Source organism: Carlito syrichta, unplaced genomic scaffold (assembly GCF_000164805.1).
Source record: "Carlito syrichta isolate Samal-C Ts95f unplaced genomic scaffold, Tarsius_syrichta-2.0.1 Scaffold4872, whole genome shotgun sequence".
Classification (NCBI taxonomy): domain Eukaryota; kingdom Metazoa; phylum Chordata; class Mammalia; order Primates; family Tarsiidae; genus Carlito; species Carlito syrichta.
The window spans coordinates 19,484-39,558 of NW_006948968.1; the positions used below are offsets into that span (position 1 = coordinate 19,484).

At 35.3% G+C, this 20,075-nt stretch overlaps 1 protein-coding gene across 1 annotated transcript in view; it reads left to right on the forward strand.

Annotated features, from left to right (window-relative positions):
• The first annotated feature begins 8,815 nt into the window (after positions 1-8,815).
• ADAM10 (ADAM metallopeptidase domain 10) overlaps positions 8,816-20,075 on the forward strand; it is an 81,405-nt gene continuing 70,145 nt past the window's right edge. The window contains exons 1-2 of the mRNA XM_008048036.1: positions 8,816-8,930; positions 10,956-11,114. Coding sequence (XP_008046227.1) covers positions 8,828-8,930; positions 10,956-11,114 — 262 coding nt within the window. The 5' untranslated portion in view covers positions 8,816-8,827. The remainder of the gene's footprint in view (positions 8,931-10,955; positions 11,115-20,075) is intronic.

The window sequence follows — 20,075 nt, forward strand, 5'->3', positions numbered from 1 at the left end:
TGATTGTTTTATTATTGAGTTGTAAGAGGTTTTTATATTTTCTGAACGTAAGTCCTTTGTCAGATACAGACATTGCAAATGTTTTCTCCCATACCTTTTTTTTTTTTTTTTTTTTTAAAGAGACAGGGTCTCGCCCTGTCATCCATACAGGAGTACAGTGACGTGATCATAACCTATTGTGGTCTCAAACTCCTGGACTCAAACGATCCTTCTGCCATAGCCACCTGAGTAGCTGGGATTACAGGCACGCTCCACTGTGCCCAGCTAGTTTTAACATTTTTGTAGGGATAGGGTCTTGGTAATGTTACCCAGACTGGTCTTGAACTCCTGACCTTAAATGATCCTCCTTTCTCAGCCTCCCAAAGTGCTGGGATTACACTCGTCCTCTCCCAGACTTTTATTGCCTTTTTGTTTTCTTACTACTCATTTTTCTCAATGAGTAGAAGCTTTAAATTTTTCTGAGGACCTTTTAATGAAAACTTTTTTCTTTGATAGTTTGTGCTTTTGTTTCTTAAGATATCGTTGACAGTTGACAGGCCATGACAATTTTCTCCTAGTTACAGTTTTTTAGTTATAATTTTACATGTAAGCCTGGAATCCAATTTAGTTTTTCTGTTATAGTCCCTGTGTTGAGATATATTTCTGTACTCCTATATCTTTGTTTCATTGATCTCTGTATATTTCTAAGCAGTTTGTTTTGATTACTATAGCTTTATGGTTCATGTACCAAGCAAAATACAGTTAGAAGACAGAAACTACACAGTAATTTGAAGAATGAAAGTTTAATATAAGGAGTCACCATTGGCCTGGTGTGGTGGCTCATACCTGTAATATTGGGAGGCTGAGGCAGGAGGATTGCTTGAGCCCAGGAATTCAAGAAGAGCCTATGCAACATAGTGAGACCTCATCTCTACAAAAAAATAAAAAAACAAAAAATGAGCCACTCACGGTGGCATGTTCCTATAGTCCCAGCTGCTTGGGAGGCTGAGGCAGGATGATTACTTGAGTCCAGGAGTTTGAGGCTGTGATGAGCCATGATCTTGCCACTGTACTTCAGTCTGAGCAACAGAGTGAGACCCCCAACTCAGAAAAAAGAAGTTACTATTTCTGCCAATTAGCAGCTAAAAGAGAATGAAGGAAAAACGATTCTAAAGAATATCCTAGAGCTGAGAGGGATTTACCAAAAAAGGAATAAATTTGGATGGGGATCCAAATCCTTAAAGTTGGAATCCAGACATTACTGGCAAGGATGTGGCAGCTCATCAGAGAACTTCTTCCCTGGACCAGAACCGTTCCACAGTTGGTAAGTCAGCATTGGTGGTGGGCAGAGAACTGCCAATCAAAAGTGGTAACAGATTTTGCTAAAGGGTGAGTGCCACAGAGTGTCCCACTAATATGCTGCTGGCAGGTGAAACATAAGTACCCTGGACCAGCAAGAAAAGTACTTTTCCTCTGCAGTGCTACTTCAGAGCCATCTACTGACAAAACTTCTTACACTAGCTGGCAAAGAAGAAATGTTTACAGAATCTATGAAGGCAGTAAAGTGTAGATTAGGAACTCACAGGCAATACATGGATAACTGGCACAGTAAGTCCTGAAATTAGGCCATGCAGGTCTTCTTTCAGTCCTTTGCATTTCTGTATACATTTTAGAGTTACCATGTCAGTTTCTACAGTAAAACCTGCTAGGCTTTAGATTGAGATTATTTTGAATCTGTAGATAATTTGGGAACAGTTGACATCCTGATACTATTGAGTCTTCAAATTCATGGACATGATATATCTCTCTATTTATTTAGGTCTTTAGATTCTTTCAGCAGTGTTTTCATGTAGAGGCATTGTACATCTTTTGTTACATTTAAATACTTTTAAATTACACTTGTAGGCCAGGCACAGTGACTCAGATCTGTAATCCCAGCACTTTGGGAGGCCGAGATGGGAGGATTGCTTGAGTCAGGAATTTAAGACCAACCTAGGCAACATAGCAAGACCTTGTTTATACAAAAAATGAAAAAAAAAATTACGTGAGCGTGGTGGTGCATATCTGTAGTCGCAGCTACTCGGGAGACTGAGGTGGGAGAATCATCAAAGCCCAGGAGGTTGATGCTGTGATGAGCTGTGATTGTGCCACTGTCTTCCATCCTGGGAGACAGAATGAGACCCTGACAAAAAATTTTTTGATTATAAATGAGATTACTTTTTAAACTTCATCTTTCAATTGTTTGCGGGTAGCACATAAAATGCTATTTTATTTTTATATGTTAGACTTGTATCCTGTAACTGTTAGGCTTATTTTTTTTAGTAGATTTTGATTAGATTTCTTTGGATTTTCTACATAGACAATCATATTACCTGCAAATAAAGACAGTTTTATTTATTTTCAAGCTGGGTGTCTTATTTTTCTTGGCTTACTGCAGTAACTGGAACATTCAGTACAGCGTTGAATAGAAGTTGCAAGTGTGAACATCTTTGCCTTATTCTCAGTCTGGGGGAAGAAATGTTCAGTCTTTCACTCTTAAATATGATATCAGTTGGAGTTTTGTAGATGCATTTCATCTAGTTAAGGAAGTTCTTTTGTCTTTCTAGTTTGCTGAGATTTTTAATTGTGAGTGCTAAAATTTCTCAGGTGCTTTTTATACACTTAATGAGATGATTATGTGGCCTTTCTCCCCTTTAAATTGGTAAAGTGCATTGATGATTTCAGAATGTTAAACCAATCTCTCATTCCTGGAATAAACTTCACTTGCTCATGGCTTATTTTCCTTTTTACATATTGCTTTGTTCAATTTTCTAATGTTTGGTTGGATTTTTCTGTTTATGTTTATAAGAGATGTTGGTCTGCAGTTTTTTGTAATGTCTTTGTCTGGTTTGGGGATCAAGGTAATGTGGGCTACATAAAATGAGTTGAGCACTCTTCCCTTCTCTTTTCTTTGTTTTTTGTTTTTTTCCTAGACAAGGGCTTACTCTGTCACCCAGGCGTGATTGTAGCTCCCTGCAGCCTAGGTCTTGTTGGCCCAAGGGATGCTCCCACTTCTGCCTTCTGAGTAGCTGGTATTATAAGTGTATGCCACCATACCCTGCTAATTAAAATAAATGTTTTTTTGTAGAAACGGGTTCTTGTATATTGCCCAGGCTGATCTTGAACTCCTGGCCTTAAGCTATTTTCCCACCTTGTCTTCCCAAAGTGCTGGAATTGCAGGCATGAGCCACTGAGCCCTGCCTGGGAAGGTTTTAAATGATGAATTTAATTTCTTCAGTAAGTATGAAGTTATTCAGATTTTCTATACTTTCTAATAGTTTTCATATTGTATCTTTTAATAAATTTGTTAATTTAAATAGTTACATTTATATTCATTACATAAATATTTCTTTATTACTCTTTTAATGTCTATGTACTGTCAGTGATATCATCTCTTTCACTTCTCATTGACAGTTTATTTTTGAATGAGCTTTTTATTGGGTATAAAATTTAGGTTGACAATGTTTTTTTTCCCCATCATTAAAAAAATTCCAGACTGGGTGCGGTAGTTCATGCTTGTAATCCCAGCACTTTGGGAGGCTGAGGGGAAAGGATTGCTTGAGTCCAGGAGTTTGAGACCAGCCTAGGCAATGTAGTGAGACCTTGTCTCTACAAAATATAAAAAAATTAGCTGGTCATGGTGGCATCCACCTGTAGTCTCAGCTACTTGGGAGGCCGAGGTCGAAGGATTGCCTTCACCCAGGAGTTTGAGGCTGTGACGAGTTGTAATCTTGCCACTGCACTCCAGCCTGGGTGATAGAGTGAGACTCTAACTCAAAAACAAAAACTAAAATTCCAATAACTTCTAGCTTGCATTATTTCTAGTGATAATCAGTAGTCATTCTTTGTCTTTTTGCTTGTAATCAATTTCTTTTTTTTCCTTTGTAGCTTTTATGATTTTTTTTAACCTAGTGTTAAGCAGTGACTTGATGTGTCTTAGATGTTTTTCTTTTTTCTTTGCCTATATCTTGGTGTTTGTTGAATTTCTTAGATCTGTGGGTTTATGATTTTATCAATTTGGAAGATTGTAATCATTTTATCAGCTTTTTTTGGTCTCTTTCTCTCTTATTCTAACTGCCTCATAGGTTACTGAGGCTCTTTTTTTTTCTTTTTAAACTCTTTTTTTTTTTTTCAGTTGGAGCCTCACTCCTTCGCAGACGGTAGAGCAGTGGCATGCTGCCGGCCTCTGCAGCCTCCACTTGCTGGGCTCCGGCGATCCTTCCGCCTCAGCCTTTCAAGTAGCCGGAACTACAGGTGCGTGCTACCACGCCTGGCTAATTTTTTAATTTATTGTAGAGACGAGGTCTCGCCAAGTTGCCTGGGCAGGTCTCGAACCTGCGGGCTCAGGCAATCCACTCACCTCGGCCTGAGCCACCGAGCCCGGCCTTTTTAAACTCTTTATTTCTCTGTATATCAAACTGAATAGTTTCTGCTACCTGTCTTCAAGTTCACTAATAATCTATCTTACAGTGTCTCATCTGCTCTTAAGCCAATCCAGTGATTACAGGATATAGACAATAAAGTCCTTGTCTGCTATTTACATTATCTCTTAATTTTTTAAACTGATTTTTGTCTTACTTCATTCACATTTCTTGTCTTTTTATATTTAGTGATTTTTAAATTAATATTTGACATTTTGATTGTAATATTTAGTGCCTGAATTTTTAAAGAAAGCTTTTAATTTTAAAATAATTGTGGATTCTCAGTAGATTGCAAAGAAATGTACAGGGAAGTTTTGGCATCCTTTCTCCAGTCTTCCCCAGTGTTAGCAATTCATACAACTATAGTACAGTATCAAAAACAAAATTGATATTGATACAGTACATAAGAACTTATTCAGATTTTATCAGTTTTACATGTACGTGTGTTTGTGTGTCTGTGTAGTTCTGTGCAATTTTATCATGTGTAGCCTTGTGTATCTATTGCCACAATCTACGTACTCAACTGTAGTGTCACCACAGGCTCCCTCATGTTATCCCTTTATAGTCACATTCGTCCCCTCCCCCAACCTTAACACTTAACAAATATTAATTGGTTCTTTATCTCAATGGTTACATTATTTCATAAATGTTACACGTATGGTATCATGTAGTGAATATCTTGAGACTGACTTTTTCACTCAGCATAATTTTCTTGAGTTTTATACAAGTTGTGTTTCTCAGTAGTTTATACCTTTCTATTTCTTAATTCAATTATGTGGATGTACCATAGTTTAACTAGATTTTTTTACAAAGCCATTTCAGTTTTGTTTGCTAGATAGTTAGTTAACTTGTGGATCAGTTTGACCCTTTTGAGGCTTGTTTCAAAGCTTTGTTAGGGTAGTTCTAAAATAGCTTTAGTTTAGGACTAGTTTGTTCCTACTCCTAAGGAGTGGCCTTTATTAAATAACAAAGTCTCTCTTCTGTGTTTGATTTCTACACCTTGCAAGAACCAGTAGTGTCAACTAACTGCTCCTTACTAGTTGTTCTTTGGCCCATCTTTGTGGAGTCTCCCCTTATGCATTCATCCATTTTAGTCTTTGGCCAAAGACTAAAGATGAACTCTTGTACGGATTTCTGGAGTTCTTTCTCATTGTTGCATCTCTTCCTTCCTGTTACTCTGTCCTGCAGAATGTAGATGCCTCCCTTCTCTGCAACTTAGTGAGACTGCTGTGCTGTCCTTAAGTCTGTCTTAAGAAAGTCCCTCAAGGCAGAAAGCTGGAACAGTCCTAGGACTCGTCTTTTCTTTTTTCATATATCACAACTCTTCACTGCTGTTGCTCATTCATATACTTAACTGAAAAACTTTATTTTTAAGGTAGGAAGGCAAGTCTAGTAATGGTTTCTCTACCATAGTTGGCAACAAAACTTTCTATTTATTTCTAAGTCAGTTGTTTGCAAGTTAAAATGGATTTGTCTCAAGAGCAGTATTTTTTGTTGTATTTTAAGATGTTGTTTTTTATTTACATTTTATTTTTTTGAATAAGAAACATGTTCATATATTTTAAAATTTACAAATGGAACAGAAGGGTATGCATTAATATCTCCTCCCTTTCTTTGCTTCCCAGTTTACTCGTTTTTCATTCTTGGGGAGGACCATTGTCATTAATTTGTATATCTGTCAAGAGATTTGAGGCATATTCTGATAATGTATATCTCACACAGAAATTTTCTACACCAAAATGTGGAGGTATATATTATTTTTTTATATATATATAAACATATATATATTTTCTCTCCTATATCCTTGTTTTAAAGAAATTGTAGCATACCTTACTCCCTTTCTTGTACGTTTTTCTCTTGTTTTTTAATTTAACATAACTTAGAGATCTGGGTTTTGATTACACATAAATATTTTATATTCATTTTTTAGCTCTGTAGTATACAGTTTTATGGATATACCATAATTACCATCGTGTACCATAAATAAATTAACTAGTTTCATTACTTGAATCATTTGCTATTCCAAAAGTGCTAAGGTAAATAATCTTTCTGGGATGTTTTCCAATACCAGTAGTTAATTCTCTGATTCTCCAGACACCAACTGAGTGTTCGTTTTCCAACACCAGTAGTTAATTCTCTGATTCTCCAGACACCAACTGAGTGTTCAACAATTCAATTTTAACAGTGAATATCTGAAGTTAGCACTGACTGCACAACTTAATGGCTCAGTTCTGCAAGACTGTACTTTCCTGCCCCTCTTCAGACACTGATTGCAAGTTTTGGACTGTCTGTACTTCTGACCGAACGTCTATAAATTGGGGGTTCCCATGACCTCCTCCTAAGGTTAGATAATTTGATAAAATGGCTCATAAAACTCAGGAAAATAGTTTACTTACTATTGGCATAGGAATATGGGAAGGGACATGGTGCTTTCATGCCCTCTTTGGGCATACCACCATCTCAGCACCTCAGTGTGTTCAGCAACCTGGAAGCTTAACAAATCTCATTCTTTAAAGAGTTGTTATACTTCTTAATCTTTAGTATCTCTCACCCACCCCACTTCCCCCTTTCTGGAGGTCGGTGGCTGGTACTGAAATTCCAACCCTCAAATTACTTTTTCTTTCTGATGACCAGCCCCATTTCAAAACTGTTTAGGGGCCCCACCCTAAGTCACTTGATTAGCATAAACTGTGTTGTGAGTGAAACAGACACATTATGAGTAGGAGTGAAGACAGCACTCAGGATATTTCAAGGGCCTAGGAGCTCTGTGACAGTTGTCCCCCGTATCCGTGGGTTCTGTGTTGTGAATTCACCTAACCTTGGATTAAAAGTATTTGGAAAAATATTGCATGGTTTTGCCTATGCTGAACATGTACAGACTTTTTTTTCCTTGTCATTATTCTTTAAACAATATAGTGTAACATCTGTATAGCATTCACATTATATTAGGTATTACAAGCAATCTAGAGATGATTTAAATATACAGGAGGATGTGCATGGGTTCTATACAACTACTACACCATTTTATATGAGGGGCTTGAGCATTTGTGAATTTTGGTATCCTGGGGGTATGGGAGTCCTGTAATCTATTCTGCACACATACTGAGGGTTTATATTTATATTTCTTATTTTACCACATGCTTGTAATATGGAAGTAATTTCACTCACGCGCATGTATGCATAAGATACATTTCTAGAAGTGGAATTCCTATATCAAATAGTATGTATGTTTGTAATGTTGTTTTTACCACCATAGAGATTGTATCCATTTATTCATGTTACAAATGTGTACAGTGACCATAAGCTTTCCCATACCTCTCAGTGTGTCACAAATTTATATCAAGTGTTTTAAAGAACATGGTTCTTACAGTACTCTTCAAAACATATATTTGCTTAAAAAAAGGAACATGAAACTTGTTATATTTGTCATAAAAAACATTGAGTAGAAAGTCCATTATGTGCAGTCTTCTATAGCAATTATAAAAGACTTATAAAAGTCTTTGATATACTTTTAATAGTTTAGTAATGATAGGTAACTTGTTGCCATTTATTGTGTATCTTTGTGTTCCAGGCAGTGTGTTAATGACTTTACATACAAAATCTCCTTAAAATAATTCTGCAAGATGGATATAATTAATTACCTTAATTTCATAAATAGTTAGTAAATTTTAGGTTTAAGATTTGATTCCAAACTCTGTTTCTTGTCATATCATCAGTTAATTTTGCTTTAGTGTTTCAGTTTTTCCCTCTCCCTTGTTAACCGTTCTCCTGGTCTTTTAGGGTTCCCAAATTGAAATGAGGAAGGTTTGCATATAATTTGGAACTTAGGGGAAAAATAAAGGAGTTGAAAGGTTTTGTGTGAGTGTGTCTGTCTGTCTGTCAAAAAAAAAAAAAGAGCATACCCACATGCTTTCTTAGAAGAGATGTAAATTTCTAATATAGACGCCACTTTTCTATGTCTTTTCTTGACTTGTGGAAAGTAGAGGAAAATGGCACAATGGCACAACTGCAGAATTACTAGAGAGGAAAGACAGGTAATGATGAATATTAGTAATTGGGTCAGGAAGTGTGTTTTTATCTCCAAGTAACTTAGTACTGTTTGAATGATCTTATTTTACCATGTAGGAACCAGCTTGTAAGTATTTATTTTAATACCAGTTATTGATTATATAATTTAGGGTCATACCACAACTACTAGGTGAACTTTTATAGCAGATTTTTTGTAAGAAAATTTTGGTCACTGTATTTCCCAAATAGACAAATTGTATGACACAGTCCACATTTTGCAGACTTTTTTAAAAATAAAAAATAATTGGTTAAAACTTGGATCCTTTAAATTTCAGTTTTTTCCCCTTCCCATTTCATTTTACAGACATTTCAACCTACGAATGAAGAGGGACACGTCCCTTTTCAGTGACGAATTTAAAGTAGAAACATCAAATAATGTACTTGATTATGATACCTCTCATATTTACACTGGACATATTTATGGTAAGTTGAACCTTAACAGTACCTTTTCTTTAATTTTTTTCACACAAAGAAATACATATTTTGAAGTGTAAGCATATATTTCAGAAAAGGTGGTAAAAGATCAGGGGAGATTGAATTAATCATGAAGGGGAATGGTCTTAGAAAAATGATGCAATCTTTGGACCTGTCTTTACATATATGCTTAATAGTGAATTATATACTGTCTGGCTTCTGAATGGTATAACATTTTGACTTTTTCAGTACCTTCAAACAGATTTTTCAAAAAATTTTAGTAACTTCTACAATTTTCTGATTTTCCAAGCAAGAAATTAACAGTAACTTTGCTGTTTTTAAGAAAACAGGAAAAATCTAAAAGGAAACTGTAAAGATAATCTTAACTGTCAAAAATAATATGAGAAGGACATTCATAGGAAAATCCTCCCAGGGCCTTCCTTTCTTAGGATCTATTTGCTTTTGTTCACAATTCTAACAAATTTCTCTTACTGGTGTATTGGAGGACATAGGTGGCACCACTTAATCCAATAAAAAGTTATATCCACCAGTGGTGTGGGAAGAACAGAACACTTATAGAAGACATAAAACCAGCTAAAAACTTTAGTCTTCTATGGGTATTGGAGAGGGGCAAAATTTCATTGTGTTATAACTGTACATTCATAAATGCTCAAGATGATTCTCAGTTATGACAGAGTTATACTTTGAAATTTCATTTCTGCATATTAGATTTCTACTGAAATGTATATTATAACATAATGAAAAATTAAGTGTTAAAGAAATGCTCCTTATTTTTTGATTGTGCCAGATAAATGAGACATTTATTCATTTTATTTTTATTTTTATTTTATACAGAGAGGATCTTGCTATGTTGTCTAGGCTGGTCTCTAACTCCTGGGCTCAAGCAGTCCTCTTTCCTTGGTCTCCTAAAGTGCTGGGATTATAGGTGTGAGTCACCGTGCCCTGCATAAATGAGACCTTTCTAGACTTAAAATTTCTCACTTGTAGACTAAACCTAATTATTTAATCCTTTTAACTTTTTGTATTCTTATAATTCTGGGAAAGGAAAATATTTATCCACCAGTCTCGATTTTTACTGTCAGATTATAGTGTTCTAATTTTTATAAAAATCATTTTCTTGCTCAACAAAGGTCTCTGCCCTTTGTTGCTAAGTAGTGTCCAAGAAAAATATATGACTGTAAATGAGTTTGCAGCTAAAAACTCTTGTCACTTACAATACCAGTGTCTTGGGCTCTTCTCTTCAGTTTATGATTAATTCAAAGCCAACTGATTACTATTATTATACAACTCAGAAATTTTTATTTTAATGAGAGAATTTTAATGGTAAATTTTAAGGTTCTAAAGCCCTCTCCTTCTGCTTCCCACCCTTCATGTCATTTTCTTTGTTATTATATTAAGAATCAAAAGTACTCTTTTTTTCCTATTATTTTCTTTCATTAGAGAAGTATAAAAGTGATAATATTATAAATCTTTGTCTAATATCTTCAAAAGGATTGTTGGTATACTTTTATTCAAATTACTTCTGAAATATTAGACACTTTCTTATTTAAAACTGTATTTATACAATCTAAATGTAACATGGAAGCCAAAAGACTCATGGACAATATACCAGGTGGGAAAGGAGCTTTTGTTTCTTACGGTAATTAAAGAAAACTTTCAAAAGATACTTTGGAATCTTTATTTGGAAAGTGTGTATTTTATCAGTGGGTCTGCTTGCTTCATCTAAGTTTGAGTTAATTTAACAATTACTTATTGATGACTACTATATGCATGCTAGGCACTGTGCTAGGAAGATGATTAACAAGACAGATGTTCTATTTTTCATTTTTGTTAGTAATTACGTATGTTTTAACTAAATACTTGTTGCCGTTCACATCTCAAATCGCTGGATACAGTTTATGTGAAAATTATTTTCCATAGTAATTTTGTTTTCAAGATTAAAATATAAAGGAAAATGAATTTAACATTCATGTGCAAATCACATATTCAAGAATTTGTTGCTTTCATTAATAGGTGAAGAAGGAAGTTTTAGCCATGGGTCTGTTATTGATGGAAGATTTGAAGGATTCATTCAGACTCGTGGTGGTACATTTTATGTTGAGCCAGCAGAGCGATATATTAAAGACCGAACTCTGCCATTTCACTCCGTAATTTATCATGAAGATGATATTAGTAAGTACCTGAATTTTACCAAGTAGCCTTTTGCAACAGGCTTGTGAATAATTAAAACTACGTGGAGACAAATGAAGTCTGAGCTGTTTTCTTTACTAAGCAAGTCAGACTAGAAAATCATTTTCACTAGAAAGTTGATCTTTGTAATAAGGCAATTTCCTTGTCAATCCATGCCAGTTCTATTTTGTTGATATGATACAACTAATTATATTTGAACTATGAGTAAACCAAATCTGACTAACTGGAAAGCCTATACTTTGACATCGGTCTGTCTGTTCAGTGCTACTGCCTTTCTTTGTGGCCTACTGATGGTAGAACAGCATCATTATGTAAATTTCAGTGTCCATATTTGTGTAGTGTTTAAGGAATATTTTTGTAATTTCCAAATCCTTTGAATTTTCCCTCTTGGAATCTTAAAGTAATGACTTGACCTCAAGAGTCCCGGCTTACTGTTGGTTTTGTCCTCTAAGATCATCTTTATATGATGGTAATTTGTTGGGAAAGTTCTTTTTCTGTGGTTGAGGAATAAAAAATGTATTAAGACTTCACCATTTAATTCTGTTGCCAGTATGTTCATAGTTATCCAGTCATTGGGAAAACGTCATTGAAATACCACAGAAATGCATTCCTCTAATTTACTCAGACTCTTGAGTACTCATATTTTTTTTTCTGACTGTAATTAGACTAGTCTCTCATTTTTTGTCTACTTTCCTATCTTGGCAGCTTCTTCCTGGACTCATTTTCCTTTTTACAGACAGAAATGTATTGTCAATAATTTCATTCTCATCCCTGGTAATATACTGATGAGTTTTAACCATTTTGGCTTTTGGCTTCATCAGCTCTGACCGTTTTTGTGCTTCAGTCTGTCCAATTGCTTGTTATCCCTGCTGCTGGATTGCTATGAAAACTAGCATAAGTTTTCTAGGTAGGATGCATTTATGATTTTAGCTACTTGCCTGTATTTTCACTCATCCTTATTTGATTCCTTTTCCAGTTTCACTTCCTTGTATTTCAAACTCTATGTTTCTCTTCAAGCTCCAAGCTACAGTCCTTTATAAGTAGGAATATGAGTTCCTTTGTCTTCCTTTCTGCTGACAGAATTTTTATCTACCCTGCTTTGTGTCTTGCTTTGTAATTTTCTCAGTAATTTATCCTTTTTTGCAGATTGACCTTCCCTATCAGGGTATGAAGGTATTTAAATACAGTTTCTGTTTCTCTTACTAATTCCAAGTATAATTTATCTGTGCAGCAGATTCCTCATAAATACTTAATAAAATCTTGGTTTATTTTTCTAGAATGTTTTCTCAAAATCAAAGAAGATCTTTTGGGGAAGGAAGGAGAGGGAAAGAGTAATTTGACAGATTATCTTTTCCTTTCTGTCATATTGTAATCATACTTTCTCCTTTGCTTTACACTTCCCATCAGTGCCCTCTATCGTATTTGTTCTGCTCGGTATGATTTCTGTTATTAGCCTTTTCTCTCTTGTTTTCCTTCTTTTGTTATCTACTGCTCTTTTTTTTCCCCACTTTTATTTCATTCTTATAATTGTATTTTTCCCATGTTGCATCTTACAATATTTAAAGTTCTTCCAAAAATCTTAATTTATGTCAACCTTTTTTTTCCCCCAAAGATGGTAAGTTAGCTTGGAGGATCAATGACATTAGATGTGACTTAGTTTTCGATTCTTTTTGGCATTTAACTTTACCATTGAATTTGGCTCTTATATTATACTTGTTTAAGTACATATGATACTCATGTAAGGAAGCATTTTTTTATGTTCTTTTTATTATTAAATATCAATAGTGATATTAGAACTTAACAGTAGTAATATTTAAAGTGATTGTGTTTATATCTTCTCAGGTAATTGGAAATGTAGTAATATGATGAGGGTGGGAATATGGGAGGGAATTCTCTTAAGCAGAGTTTGTAATCTTAATGTTTACCACAGTTGCTCTTGAAACTATTTGAAAATCTGTCAAATGAATCATGGTTTAAGAAAAGAAAGCACCCATGTGTTGACCTTTTAGTTTCTGAGTAGTTACTGTATTCTAGATTCTAGACCAGGTTTAGCATACTTTCTATAAAGGAACAGATAGTGAATATTTTTTGACCTTGAGGGACCTATTAGTTTTGTTCCAGCCACTCAGTTCTGCCACTGTCACACAAAAGCAGCCATAGTCACACAAAATCCAGCCATTTTGGATCCCTCTGAAAAAAACCTGAAATTGTCATTTGGGGGGCAGGCCCCTTGTAGTATACTTGGAATTTGTTCCTCCAGATCAGATGGTCAACAAAAGATTTTATCTGGAAGTTTTGAGAAGGTTGTGATATGATTTGCAGAAGAAGTGTCCCAAGTTGTAGCAAACAGGTGACTGGTTCTTCCATCATGATAATGCATCTGCCCATACCATGTTTAGTGTTTACTTTTTTACTAAAAAATGACATGATCCCAGTGCCCCACCCTTCTTATTCAATGCTTCTCACCTCAAGTGTCTTTTTTTTTTGTTTGTTTCCCTGAATGAAAAAGTCCTCAAAGGGAAACTTTTTGCTGATGTGGAAGAGGTGAAACAAAAAAACACCAGAAGCATTAATAGGCATCAAAATTGACAAGTTCAAAAACTATTTTGAGCCATAGAAGAAGCATCTTTGATAGGTATATTGCATCAAATGGAGAGTACTTTAAAGGTGACTGAAGTTTAAACATGTAGGAATAAATGCACAATTTTATGTAAATAAATTCCTTTTTTGGGGAGTCCTCCATAAATGAGAGACTGGGTAGGGTGGCTCGCTTCTGTAATCCTAGCACTTGGAGAGGCTAAGGCAGTAGGTTCACTTGAGGCCAGTAGTGCGAGAACACCTGGGCAACATGGCAAGACCCTATTTCTACAAAAGAAATAAGTGTTTTTCTTATTTTATGGTGGTACACACCTGTAGTCCCAGCTACTTGGGAGACAGAGGCGGGAGGATCACATGAATCCGGGAGGTCAAGGTTACAGTAACCCATGATTGCGCCACTGCACAGCAGCCTGGATGACGGAATGAGACCCTGTCTCAGAGATAGAGAAAAAAAAAAGACATAAATAAATGAACATGACTGTTTTCAGTAAAACATTGTAGCTACTTAAGTTTGAATTTTATATAATTTTCATATGACACAAGATACCATTAAATTTTTTTTAAAAAGCATTTAAAAATGTAAAATCCATCCTTAGTTCGCACACCAAACAAAAATAGTGGCGGGACTCATTTCCTGCAAACTATAGCGTATGTACTTCTATTCTAGAGGATGGATAGATACATTTACTTTTTTTTTGAATCAGAGTCTCACTCTGTTGCCCAGGCTGGAATGCAGTGGCCCACTCACTGCAACTTCGTCCTTCCTCTTAGGCTCAGGTGATCCTTCTTACTCCGCCTCCTTAGTAGCTGGGACAACATATTTGGCTAAATTAAAAATTTTTTAAAAAAATTTAAAAAACTTTTTTGTTGAAAAATTTCAAGAAATTTTTTGTCTTGCTGTGTTGCCTATGCTGGTCTCAAATTGCTGGGCTCAAGTGATCCTCCCGCCTTAGCCTCCCAAAGTGCTAAGATTACAGGCATAAGCCACCTTGCCCAGGCAATGAATTTACTTTTAATTGACCCTTTAAGCTGTCTGTGCAGAATATCAAAGGTTCTAGCAGTAGTTCAGTAAAAGTAATTACTGTGGCCTACTATGCACCTGGCACTGTATGATGTTCTTTTTTTTTTTTTTGAGTTGGAGTCTCACTCTGTCACCCAGACTGGAGTGCAGTGGCCGCTCCCGGCCACCGAAGCCTCAACCTGCTGGGCTCCGGCGATCCTTCCGCCTCAGCCTTCCAAGTAGCCGGAATTACAGGCATGCGCTACCACACCTGGCTGAGTTTTTGATTTATTGTAGAGATGAGGTCTCACTGCCCAGGCTGGTCTCGAACCCGTGGGCTCAGGCAATCCACTCACCTCAGCCTCTGAAATGCGCGGAATTACAGGCTGAGACACTGAGCCCGGCATATATGATGTTCTTTACTTGCATTGTTTAATTAATGATTCTCACAATAACCTTATGAGATATAGGCATACATATTATCTCCACTTTACACACGAGGAAACTAAGGCTTGGAAAACTTATGCCACCTGATTGTGGACCGTGTGTTCTTTACCTTGTGCTCTTCTGGAAGAAGACGCTGTGTATTCTCACTGCCTTTGCTTCAAAAACTTTTGAGGCTTTTCTGAAATGTTAAGCTTTCCATACATTTGTATCTATTGCTGTTTATAGCCAAATCCATTAAAGAATGTCCTTTAATGTATATTATTATTTTCATATAATTTTTTAGGTGTAATAATTTATTTTCACAGCTAAGGTGCTGTATGCTTGTTAATATCACAGTGTATGTTTTTAAGTGAATTTGGTATCTCTGTATGTGTTATCTTTATTAGACGCAAGTAATAGGAGAGGCACACGATATGGGATTCTGTTCGAATTCGACTGCCCTCTTCTTAGTGCTGTTTTGGCAACTGTTGTCATAAATGTATAAAGCTACTGTGGAAAATAATATTGCTATTCTTGAGAAACTTGGGGAATGACTTCTGAGACTGAACCAGAACACAGAGACATTTTTCAGTGAAAATATTTAATAACTTCTCTAGATGCTTTGATACCAAGTTAGATGTGATAGTGATAACTATGTATAGTTATCAACTTAAAAATTCACACTTGTTCAATTCTGTACTTAGGCAGTAAAAACACTCCTAGGAAATACAAGTGTGAACAGTTATGACAAGGTAAGAATACCACTTAATTCTTTCACCCTTAGCACAGTTTATTTTAACAAAACTGGGAAAAAATACTGTTTCATAAACTGTAATAGTAATCTTATTAACATACACAGGTTTTAGGAGTATCTGACTGTGATCATTTGGAATTATTATGTGTAATAATTCTTTTGCACCCTTTTTGTTTATTACCTATCCAGGAGGCAAAGGTCTGAGTAATTTTTCCATGCTATACTTCTGTAGAAACACTTAACCTCTGTCTTTAAAAAATACTTTAAGTAAATATGTAAAGTTGCCATGTAAGTATATTTGGCTTTATTCTTTTAATTTCAAATTTATTGTTTATTTTCCTGTAGTGGTATAGAAAAACCCAGAGAGCTTGAATTTGCCTGTGCTTCATAGTAATGGGCCACCCTTAATTTCAGTATGTGTGTTAGCCGAAACTATACTTTCTCTTCTTTCTCTTGTGCTTCAATGAGAAGGTTTCTTATTTCTTGTTCTGAAAAATTGAAATTGCTAAACTTCATTTTACCATTTCAGGGTGAAGGCCTCATTATTTATGTAGAAGCCTCCTCGTTTATGGAAACTTTAGGATATTACTTTGAGCACAGAAAAAGTCAATTAGTTCCATACTGTGTTTTTGAAACTGTTGCCACAAATTAGTTTTGTCACAGTTGCTAAGGCTAACAGCTCTTTTTATGTCACTTTTAGTGGGAGGGAAGGACAAAAGGAAGGAAGAAAAGAAGGAAGAAAGGATTCAAGATTGATAAATGTTGATGATAGCTAACATTGTTCATATCTGATATTATCAGATAATGTCATTTGCAAATAACTGGAAATTCTGAATACTGCCTTTAAAAATGTTCTGGCCATACTTAAGTCTAATCTAGAGCTTGGAAATCTGCTTGTGCATTTTGAGTTGTGACAGCTTTGGTATACAATTGGAAAAGTTGATGGCTCTGATTATATGACTTCAGAACTCCCACAGTGTATACAAGAGTATTGGTTAATTGCTCTACTGCATGTTTTAATTTATATGTTTTACTTAGCATTGATCTTAAATACTGAACTTATTTAAGCACAGTGACAGTATCTGAAATAATTATAAAAATTTAGAGGTATAGTTGACTTTGTTCTTTTTCTGAGTTAATCTCTAGTGAAATATAAAGTAATTTTTCGAAACAACTGACAGACAAAAGCAGAAAAATTGAAAAGGCCACGAAATATGGCAATTATCTTTGAAATAATATTTACTTAGAAATATATGATACTAAATTGTAAACTTTTAAAGAATCAGATAACAGGAGACAGTGAGGGGCTTAATTCTGTTTGGCAGAATTTGGAGAAAATATACCTAACCCTTTTATATTAGGTGGTTAGAAACTTTATTTTATTTATATAAATGGAATGAAATTTGAGAATATTTTAAATCAAGGCCTTTTCTGAGTGATTGTCATATATGTATGCATGTAAATGTGTATATTCATGTGTATTTTTATCTTAAAATATAAATATAAAAATATTTCAGCTACAATGAAATATAATGAATCATTTCAGAAATATAAGATCATTTTATTTTTAATAAAAAACTATATTTACTTTGAAGTAAATGTTAACAAAACAAGTGTAACTTTTTTCAATTATAGTATTATTCAGATAAAAGAACAATTATTTTGTGTAAGCTGCATCAGAGACAAGATGAAAAAAACTACCATTCCTATATGTAATTAATTTGTGCTCTGCACCAATAAGAAGCTGCTTTAGATTTCCATGCCAATGTACAACCTCCATACTATACCAGGCAAGGTTAGTAGCTTTGAAAATACCACCAGGTCAGTACTATATCTAAAGACACATTAGGTAGTATGTTAACTATACAAAAAAAAGACACTTCTGTTTAAAAACAAATCTTAAACACCATTACATTTCAGCTTTTTTCTTTAAAGAAGTGAGTTGTATATAAAAGGGTTAAATAACTTTATAGAGAGGGGAAAAACTGCACCAGAATCAACTTATTAATCACTGTCATCTTCCTCTTCTTTATCTTCCTCAACGTCTTCCTTTTTTTTCGTACTTTTTTCAGACTTGATGATTTCTTTTTTTGCTGCCTTAGACCTTCCTTTAGTTTAGCTTGGTATGCAGCAAAATCCTTTTTGTAGTTTTTCTTTAGCTTAGCAACCTTCTTTTCTTTTTTTTTTAATCAATATTTTTTATTATGATATTGTGGGGTACAGTTAAGGGTTAGGTATACAAATATGCTTCATTCAGGCACCCTTGTTGATAAGAGGTGTCTCCCCATGTGACCTTCTTTTCATAAGCCTGGCTGCTTGTCATCTACAGCAGTGTTATTCCACGTCTCTCCCATTTCCTTTAAAACATCACCAGTGGAAAAGCCAGGATGTTCTCCTTTTTTGTGTGTGTGTGTGTGTGTGTGTGTGAGTTGGAGTCTCACTCTGTTTCCCAGACTGGAGTGCAGTGGCTGCTCCCGGCCACCGCAGCCTCGACCTGCTGGGCTCCGGCAATCCTTCCACCTCAGCCTTCCAAGTAGCTGGAACTACAGGTGTGCGCTACCACACCCGGCTGATTTTTTGATTTATTGTAGAGATGATGTCTTACAAATTTGCCCAGGTGGATCTTGAACCTGCGGACTCGGGCAATCCACTCACCTCAGCCTCCCAAGGCGCAGGATTACAGGCTGAGCCACGAGCCTGGCTTCCTTTGTTTTTTGAGTGATACTCAGAACACAATAAGAAAGTGGCTGAAGGCGGCCTCTTGGGTGCATTGGGATCCTTGAACATCTCTGTTTCCCATTTAGAAGGGACATAGGTTTTCATTTCTCTTTCATATCTAGCCTTGTTTCCCTTTGCTGTGTCTTCAGATTTCCTTTCTCTTTAGCAGACAGTTTTCCACCTCTCCGAGCACTTCTTAGAAAGTTCTGAGAAGTTGACTAAAACAAAATCTGAGTGCTGCTTCTTGTGCTTCTTTTGGCAAGTTTACGCAAAGAACGCATGTGATGACATTTTGCCTCTCAGCTTCTTAGGTTTTCCTTTATCCGTGTTTGTTTTTCTTCAGTAAGGCACAGAGTCACCCAGTGAGGCAGAGTTGCCCAGGGCCCATTTGGCTCTCATTTGCAGTGGCTGTCAGAAATATATGATTATGTAAAAATCAGAAAACTTTTATGTTGTAAAACGATTTTGAAGCTTATCCTAACAAGTAAAATTATATTTGAAATTTTTGTTTTTTTCTTTTGAGAACTATCCCTTCTTGATTTTCTTTTGCAGTGTTTGAAGTATTTTACAAAGAGATTGAATAAGCAATTCCATACTTTTGGTATTACAAAAGGCATTAGAATTCAACACCCTAAGTTTAAAGAAAGCAGACCAAAGCCCAGAAGATTTTAAAACTTTTGCAATATGTTTTCGTGACAAGGATTCATGTTTGTTGGCTTCCTTTCTCTCCAGTGTTTTCTTCTATTATATTCTAAATTAGGAGAGAAAAGCTCAAAGGCTGCAGAAAGGCAAAGGACTTAATGACAATAGAGACAATTACAGTGAAGATTGTAAAAGAAGTTAGGAGAAAGATAAGGCTTCTTCATTTTTGGTATTATTATTGATTTTGCAGAAAGTTTGCCATATTCACTAATGAAAAGTGGAGTAAGTTTCTATTTTGGGTTCAACTTTTATGAATGGTAAATTATAGAAAAACTAGAAGCAATAGCATGTGGAGTATGTGTATAAGTGTCCTAAGGATAAATGGAGCTAAAACTCAGCCTTTCACAACTATTATAGCATAATTCAAAGATTGATTTCTGGCCTCTACATTGTAGGTCTGATTTACTGTAAAATGTTAAACTTTGTTTGTGGTTTATAAATTTATAGATTAGATAATCTCCATAATAATTTGACTGTCTTATATTTGAACATTAGGAATTCATAATTTGGATTTTATTAGTTTTAGCTACTAGAGTCTTAGAATCATGGGTTTAAAGGGAGCCTTGTAGATCAACTAATTGAAATTGTTTCAGAGTTTAATTCGTTTGCTCAAGATCATGCAAGTTAGTGGTAAACATGGTAGGGAGAAAGCATGAGAGGTAGTGTGTGAGAGAACTGAGGCATGGCATATATGTGAGCAAGGAAATAGAATTAAAATCAACATGATGCATTGAATAGTTTTGTA